Raw genomic sequence first — 9431 nt, forward strand, 5'->3', positions numbered from 1 at the left:
TATTTCTTTTCAGTAGAGTTAAAAAAAACGTAGCTTAAAATGCGAAATACGATTGAAAGCAACGCATGGCCGCGCTAAAGACAGATAAATATAAAAAGTCTATGGTTGGCGTTTGTTTTTGTTCATTATAGGGTTGTTACAATAGACGACACTTTCACCAAAACATTCGAGCGTTATGAATATTTGAACGTTGGATTAAACGCCGATTTGACAAAATAATATAACCTTTTTCTCGGTAAAGTAATACATCCTATTATGTTACAACGCATAACAAGTGAAGAGATTGAGCAATAAAACCACAATGCATTTAAGTTCAGTGCAATAACACCCACTCTTAAAATATTACTCATTTAATACTTGCAGTTAAACAAACAGGATACTGTCATACTTCAATTTTATTGCATTGGTCAAGAGATGTTTTCCGTATAGAAGGGGGACACATCAAGCTAAACGTGCATTATAAAGGATTTGCTTATTGAAAACCAAATATATTTTCAGGTATTTAATAGTATACATTTTACATTGTTTTCTTCTTCTCATCTATCTTAAGTGCGATACTTCTTTGTATTTTCTTTTGTCACTTTGAATGTTTTTTCAACTCTAACGTCTTACAAAGCAATTATCTTATTTCGGTAATACTATACATGCTACTCGCAATAATTACATAAAACTGTGTGCATATATATAGATCTACAAGTGTACTTACTCAAAAGTTCAATACTTTTGATATTTAATATTTCATGTGAACAAAAATTATTATATTAAGTCGTTTCATTTCATTTTATTTTGAATGTCCTCTGTTTAATGACTTAAGAAACACACTTATTGTCAAATATATTTGGAAGATACTATCAAATTTATTTGAACTGAAGCAATCTGAAAATGTTAAACTAAATAGAAACTTAGCCATGTTTAATCATTATACTTTCTAATTAATGAATAAGTTATATAACTATTACGAGCATACTATATATGTTTACACATAATATAAAATAAGATAATATAAGATAAGATAAGATAAGATGCGTTTGATTTCCAATCATGGGTCATGTTTTTTGACATGTTAATCACAGTTTATATAATGCAGAAAATAAATTGAAACAATAAGTTAACATATTTAGTAAATGTAAATAAAGCTTCATTTTGATTGCTTAAACACAAATAACATAAGCTAATTTGGAAAATTAATAAACATGCTTCCCATATCCTTTTAGCCTTACTAAATTGTCTTTTCAATTTTTGTGATTATCGACAATAATGAAACACCATAAATAAACTACTACTTAAATATGCAGATTTGATGTGGTTTAATATTTATGCGAAAAGCTACAGAAACAAGGTCAGTAGCAAAAAGTTTAAACATAAACCCGGTTTAATGGCACAGGGTAAACGCCAAAGACATGAAATATAAAATCACAAACAAGTAACATGGAAGAACAGCACAAAACTCAACAAACAGCACAGTGCTTACATACTATATATATAATCAAAGTGCTGAAAGCACTGATGGACTAGGGCTTCATTTAGGGGAATGTTGATAACTATGTTCTAAGCATTGAAAAAAATCTGCTCACAACACAAGGGGTCACTGTTGAATGGGCTAGTTTAAACTTTAGACTAAAACTGGTTGGAAATTTGAAAAGTCTCGTTAAGTGTGTGTGGGGTGGGGGTGGGGGGTGGGGGGGGGGTAAAGCGTTTAATCAGATAAAGTCATAGTTCTTTTGAATTTCTCAAAGTCGTAAAATCAAAATCAGACTTATTCAAATTAATGTACGTGATTGGCGTATGTTAACCAAAGTATACATACTTCTTTATTTCGATCAAATCATTTTATATCAAAGGTCTGTTATTTGCAGTTTCAGAGATCATTTTCAATGATGCTATTATATTCTATATAGAAAACCTGTCCCCCCTTTTTCAGGGCAGCTTTAAACCACAGGGCCATACTTTGAACAATCTTTGTAAAAGACAACTACATTGTACACGTATGCCAGACTGCATACACAATGCTATAAGGAAGTAGTTTTAATTTGAAAAGTGAAGATATGTCATTTTCGTTTGGTTAGGGGATGCATTCCCATCTTTTGAAGTAAGATGTATTCTATGATTGCTTCCTATGCATATGGTTATAGAGATATTACAGATCAACCTGAATTGACTGGGGGGTAGGTGCACGTGCACAGTGCTACACCTTTTTATTTAAAATCCTTGAGCCGTTATTGTGGATTGAGGAGATAGCTAGGAGCTAATATTATTAACCTTCTTACATGCTGAATACATATTGTTTAAAGTATAAACTTTATTTCATAAATGCACATTGACTTGTGAAGTGACATCTGATTACATTACTTTGATTAGAATTTTACTTTATGGTACCCATTGTATGCATAACAAAATGCGTTCTTACGTCCATTGGTAGAGTTAAGGTTAGCAAATACGAATGACAAAAGACACTTAGGTTTTGATAATAGTTATTTAAAAAATCACAAACAAATACATAGCAAACATTAGCCATAATCATAGGTAAGACAATGTAGAAAACATTAGTATAAGGGAGTATAATATATGTTAAACTGACAATTGAACCGAATCGAGAAGAAAGCTTAAAGATTATGTGAAATTTTCCTTTTGTCAAAACCTTTCTTTTCCATCAGGTGATCAGAGCTTTTAAATTCTCTCCTGCAATTGTTTTATAGTCTTGGCTATCTTTGCGTAGTTGTTAAATGTGAGCTTTATGAATATTTTTTTTTATGTAAACGTTGAATAAAACTTGACTAAATTATAATAATAACCTTAGGTAAGAGGATTGGGCAATTAACTACAATGTATTTAAGTTAAGCTGAAATCAGGATATTATTTCAATTAATAGCATGACTCACAATTCTCAATATTTGTCCGTATATAAAGGGGAAAACATCTAGCTATGCGTGCAACACAAACGATTTAATTATTGAAAAATCAAGATATTTTCCGGTATTTAAGATCAAATATTAAGTTTTACTATGCTTTCTGTGTTTCATCTATCTTTATTTGGCTTTGGATATATTTTCGTCTTTTCTTCTGTTTACTCTGAAACGTAAGTTAAAATGTATACACTACAAGAATCGTGTTTTCAAACGTCTATGTTCTTTCAACTCTTCTGTCTTACAAAGTAATTTAGAATATTTTAGTAATAGCATGCAATCAATTATCGCAATAATTATATACACCGTTGTGCATATGTAGATCAACAAGTTTCATTTTATTCTATTTTTGAACGTCCTCTGTATAATGACTCAAGAATTAATCATATTGTTAAATATAATTGAAATAGAACAAATGTACCCATTTTTTTATTTAATGCAATCGGATTTAATAGTTACAAAGCCATGTTTTATCATTATGCTTAATATTAAGAAATATGTTATATAACTATAATGGGTAAACTGTGTTTACACATATAACACAACATTTAATGTACACGGTCCTCACCCTGTTGCCTACTTTAATACTAGTATTATTTTTTTTTAAATCAATATTTTGAATTTTGTGATTATTTTGGTGTTATCTTGTCCACTTGTGATGTATGATCAAATATATGTAACTCATGGACATGACGCCTATATGTATTGAGAATAAACAATCAAGCTATTCTACATATCTTGCAGCATGTTTGGCAAAAATAACAACATTTGGTTGTGAGAAAAACAAGTTCAAAATACACACCTTCTCCCTAGATGCGCCCAGTTTAATACATGGTTTCAAAACGCATTTGACCACCATTAGCTGCGTCAATTTAGCCAAGTTTTAGTTCAAGGGGCACTTTTTAAATGTAATTTAATATAGAATTTGAACGGAAATATTGTAATACATATCATATGATAAATGAGATACTTTATCAATTTTCTAATAAAATAATAAAACAGAAAATAAAAATAGTAAAAATAATAGAAAAAAACATATTTGGCCGGCAACAAAAATCGAACTCGTGTCCTCTAGAATTGCGGTCAGCCACCTTAACCATTAGACCACGGCAGGCAGATGATTTATTCGATATGATTCTTTTGATGATTATTTAACATATAAACACAAATTAAATTTTGTCAACTTTAAAACGGGTGTTGACAATATTTGAATGTTAATTGTTATTGTTTTGAAAAATTGCGTTTGCCGCGGAAGATGCTTAAACCAAGTAATTATTTTAGCCGGCAATGTTTACTAAGGGGTAGTTGGGTACGGAGAAGCTTTCAAGGGCCCTAATTCAACCCGTGATTTCCTAAATATAAACCACAAATGAACTCGCCAAAGCCGACTATTTCCCTTATTTCTCAGGAGAATGTCAGGTCGCCATACTATCGCGCAATTGTTGGTTCTAGACGTAATTCATTGAAAGGAATTAATAAGTCCTACTCTTTTCTAAGGACTAGCTGACAAGATTTTCCCCCAAATGATGTTTAAAACTTTGGATTAGATAGCAACGAAAAAACAAATGTAGCTAGATAACCAATCCAATTCAAGAAAAGAACCGGAGAGCGGGCTCTGAAAGCGGGATACCGGAGAGCGGGCCCTGAAAGCGGGATAGACTGCGTCATGTGTAATTAAAAAAGCAAAAGAAATAAAATATAGCCTTTGCGTTTAGGCATTTTCCGAGGCAAACATTGCTATATGCCGTAGAGAAATTCTGATTTTCTGCTAGACTAAACATTCTCTGCCACATTTTTCCAATCTTAAGAAACTAGTGATAAATCATTTTCTTCTTAGATGACATTTTACCTACCTTAAGAATATTTCACAAAACACTTAATGTCTCACGAACAAAACAAGGAAGAGTCCTTTTCAATTAATACAGTATTATAAGAAAATGTTTACCTATCTACTAAAGCCCCTCGACCATGTCAATCGGAAGAAGCCCTCGCAGTGCCACCCACTTGGTTCATCATTTGGATGCCAGCCCCCTCATGGTGGCTGCTGATGTCACTGATGCCAGAGGTCTTAAGGCCCCTAAGACCTTGCTCTCAGAGTACCTTTGGCAACAGACGCAACAGCATCACAACCAAGCATTACAGTCCGGGTTTGTGCAAGGAATTAGGAACGCTTCGCTCAACCCCGAGGGCTTCGGTAAATACACGATGACGATTCAAATTTAGAGAAATAGTTTTAAATGATGGTTATGAGTACATTTTATACAACAAACAATAAAAGAAGAACACCATATAAACAGGATATCAAAGTACATTCAAATAATTTGTTGACATGCAGTGCGTTTATATATGTGAATACCTAAAATAAAACAAACAGACAACATAAATATAGAGAGTATTTCACTTTTCCATAAAATAGTACATTATTATGTTGCTGCAGAAACATAAGTAAATGTCTTACCAAGTGTAACATTAATGTCTTATGTAAACATTTCAGGAGGTTATATGCTACAGGACTCCGTGTTTTGTTATAAGGCATCAAACAACATTGCTATCGCCGAATCAAACGCAACAGATCCGTTTATTAAACATTTCTTGGAGAAAAGGTTAAAATCATACCAGGAGTAAGTGTTTGTTTCTTCACTTTATGCATGACATGTTCTTTTAATATTATATTGACGTTTCATAAAGCTTGTTAGGCTTATATTAACAACGAATGTAATATACTCATAGAATTGACACATTATTCATATTTCTTTCATACTTTTCGATAAAATATGGAGTTAAATCAGTGAATTAACAACAGTGAAGATATCAATTTGATATTTCCACTGCAAAATAAGGAGTGAAAATATTAACTTTCAGAACTACTTTTAAAATCCATTGCAATTACTTGCCCTTGATAAAAACAGAACACTGAACTAGAAAATGTTGACAAAAATATTAAAAATTTAAAGAAATGTTACTTAAATTTAACTTTATATATTTGGAAATTAACAACTTACCGTTTATTAGAAAACTGGTTATCCCATTTTTCAAACGTTTTCTTGATACTGAAGCTTAATGTTCGAACATTTGCTTTCATACCAAACAAATTACAGACGAAAACGACTGTTCGAAAATAAATATAATGTTATATCATTGTTCAAATGTATTCTGAACTGTTTGTCGTTGCAATACGTTAATACGAACTTCCCGGACGCGTCGTCAGTTTGGGATAGGTATCAATGTTGTACCATGGAGGATCACGTGAACAAAATGGACCAGCCAAATTAGTATTGTAAAATAAAACTATAAAATGTGTTTGATAAAAAAAAAATCAAGACACACAAAAATCCGTATGTTTTATACCGTTTTCACCAACCTTTGGGCACAATTAATGGGTATTAAATAACTCGCCCCCAAATTCGATGGCTACGGGTTTTTTTCAGCTTGGTTTACGAACCTTAAGACCCGATTCATTAAAACTCAGAAAAAAATACCGAATCTTAAAAATTGGTCAAGGACAATTCATTACATATAACAGTATCAATGATAAAATGTAGGAACTGTACGTTACCCAACAATTACATTCATGTCGGCTCACACGATAACCCGTCAACCAATCAAATCGCAGGACTTACAGTTAATATACTTCCGGGGTAGTGCTAAAACCCGGTACATTGTATCGATATTGGGAAAAGCCGGTATGACAGTTTATGGTACAGGATTATGTTGATCCCGGGTTTTTCGTCACAGTAAGTACCGGATAATATAATCCCGGTATCGATAGGCCCGGTATCAATGTCTACAATAATCTACTATGACTTTGAACAAACCGGAAATAGAAAATTGACAGCCAATTTTTTTGCGTGAGGGGCGTCTCACGGGTAGCGGCGTTAATAACACCCTTTTCAAAAAAGCGGGTAATTAAGAAAATAAATTAAAACTCGGAAAATAAGCATTACAGAAACATAATTTTTGTTTTATTTCAGTGTAAAATTGTATTTTATTTCACGTGTGTCATAGGAAAATATAATTTTTCTATGATCAGGAGTAAACTATATTTTCACTCGTGGCTTCGCTAATCGTGAAAATATGTTTTGCTATGACACTCGTGAAATAAAATACAACCTTACACTGAAATTAACAAATATCCACCATATCCATTTGGTCTAGTCGATAATTCCTCTGTGTACATTGGCCTTGAATACAATGTTCCATGAACTAAATTAGTATCTATTGGGTAACTATTTATACATTATCACCTTTGTTCAACACAAGGCATATAGAAGACTTGTCTACTATATGGCTAGATGCTTGCTCGGTGAACATTGGCGACATACACAAATAAGCATTGAACTTTTTTGTTGTACATACATGTACGTTTATATCAATCTATATTTCTCTGTAGATACTACCACGCACTGTTCAATACCTGGCATATTGAGGACGCATCCGGAATAAAGCTAGGCCAAGCTTGCGCGGCCTACATTGCCCATGAACACAATGTAGCCATGAACCTCAACTCGGTATACTTCGTGGTTGCCCTCATACCTTGTGCAAAGCTTTGGCCATGGATTGGACAGCAGATTGCAGCAGATACAGTATGCACTTTCCGTTTATCAACTGAAGATTATAACTTGTCAATGACCATTAAAAAGGCAATAATTGTATTTTGAAAGGACCTATGTCAAGTTACACGAATATGGTCCCGCGCCAAACTCATATTGAACTATATAACCTAACTTTTGAGAAGGTGAATATTTTATGGGGGATTTGTTTTAACTTAAATAAAAAAGCTCACGTATCAGCCTAAGGCAAATATCATAAACTTACACAATAATCAGCCTTATGCAGTTTCTTTTGCAAAATCATTTTAGGGCAATTTCGGCGTGTACACCAAGTGGGTCCAGGAAAACTTTAGTCCTGACAGTTCCGGAGTAACCAAGTACGAAACGTTGATTAACAACGCTGAAGCTCAAGGGGTAATAAACAGAAACGAGGCGCTGGAAATCTACAGGACGAGCATGATGGGAGAGGTTAACTTCTTTGGCTCCATCAAGACAATGTAGAAGGAACGAGTCTATGGCAGTTCAAACAAATATGTTTTAAAAGAACGATAATACGAAATCATGTTTATGTTAAGCGTTTCCTGGTTCTTTTTCTTCAGCTTATATTTACATGTATGTCAACTATATAATTATGTGAGATATGCTCGTGTGGATCGTCAATAAGCCGATGTAAACCACATAATAAAAATGCACATATTATTCTAATAAAAATATATTTACGCAGGCTTAATTGCATTTTTAATTGTTTTAATTGATTTATAATTATGTGTATATTGGTGCAAAAGGTTTTATAACTGGAAAATAGTTCATGATCATATTTTTCTTTTATGTGTAAGAGCTTCGTTTGGTAAAGGGTTTTGTTTTCCCATCTATTATGGATAAGATGTATTCTATAATTCATCAACTATCCTAGCTCAACACTAGAGTTATCTGCCCCTTGGTTTTTAATATAGATACAAAATAGCGCTTGTGTTCAAGTATCAATATTATTTTTAAAATTGAATGAAAGAAGGAAAAACATTTTATTTTTGCAGAGAATGTAACTTAATTTGGCACTATATCGCAATATTTGACAGTTCCAAGTGTGTGGACACATCACAGCCTGAGGAAGTGTGTACATGGGACGCTAGGAGCCGAATCTATGAACATGGGATACTCTTTAATTGCAGTCGTGCCAGTCAGAAAACACGCATAATTTAAATGTAAATAGACGACAGAAATATGTCTAATCTATGGCGGACCCTGACTTTGGCGTTAAAGGCAACGCAGCTTCGGGGCGAACATTGTGACAAATGTCCCCTCACCATTAACCGAATACATATGGTGTGAATGCAGACAGAGTGGTATGTGTGCTCCTCCAAGAACATTTTGGCAATGTAAAGTAAAATTGTGCCTTCTGCTGCTGTTTTTGTCCGATATTGACATTAAATATCTGGTCATTTTAAGAGGGTCGCTTCTAATATATACACTCGAGTAGATATAACGAATTCAAATGATAGTAAGCTTATTTCTTTTCAGTTGAGCTAGATTTTATAAAACGTAGCTTAATATGCGAAATACGATTGGAAGCAACACATAGTCGCGCTAAAGATTGTCTTGAAAATCAGTTGAAACAGTCAGCAGTCAGAAATCGTTTTAGTTTTTGACGTTACTCTTGTCGGCACTTTTGCCAAATATTCCATGGTTGGCGTTTGTTTTTCTTTATTATAGGGCTGTTACAATAGACGACACTTCTAAGTTTTCAGTTTATGCATATCTCCCTGTATAAACACGGACTTGTTAAAAATTGAACGAAGAAATTCAATATCCCTATGCCTGCTATGTGTTCCTTAATACTACAATAAATTGAAACTTTGAAGTGAATACTACTGAATAAATACTAACATTGATACGGTTCACCAAATCCTTCGAGCTTTATGAATATGTGAACCATGGATTAAACGCCGACTTAACTAAATTATAATATCTTTTTCTCGGA

At 33.2% G+C, this 9431-nt stretch overlaps 1 protein-coding gene across 1 annotated transcript; it reads left to right on the forward strand.

The window, feature by feature from the left end:
* Positions 1-332: 332 nt before the first annotated feature.
* LOC128232768 (uncharacterized) lies at positions 333-8177 on the forward strand. The gene is made up of 5 exons (XM_052946499.1): positions 333-498; positions 4862-5097; positions 5398-5524; positions 7294-7486; positions 7763-8177. Exons 2-5 carry the CDS (start codon positions 4872-4874, stop codon positions 7952-7954), a joined length of 738 nt encoding a protein of 245 aa, XP_052802459.1. The 5' UTR covers positions 333-498; positions 4862-4871; the 3' UTR covers positions 7955-8177.
* Positions 8178-9431: the final 1254 nt, after the last annotated feature.

Source organism: Mya arenaria, chromosome 4 (assembly GCF_026914265.1).
Source record: "Mya arenaria isolate MELC-2E11 chromosome 4, ASM2691426v1".
Taxonomy (NCBI): Eukaryota; Metazoa; Mollusca; class Bivalvia; order Myida; family Myidae; genus Mya; species Mya arenaria.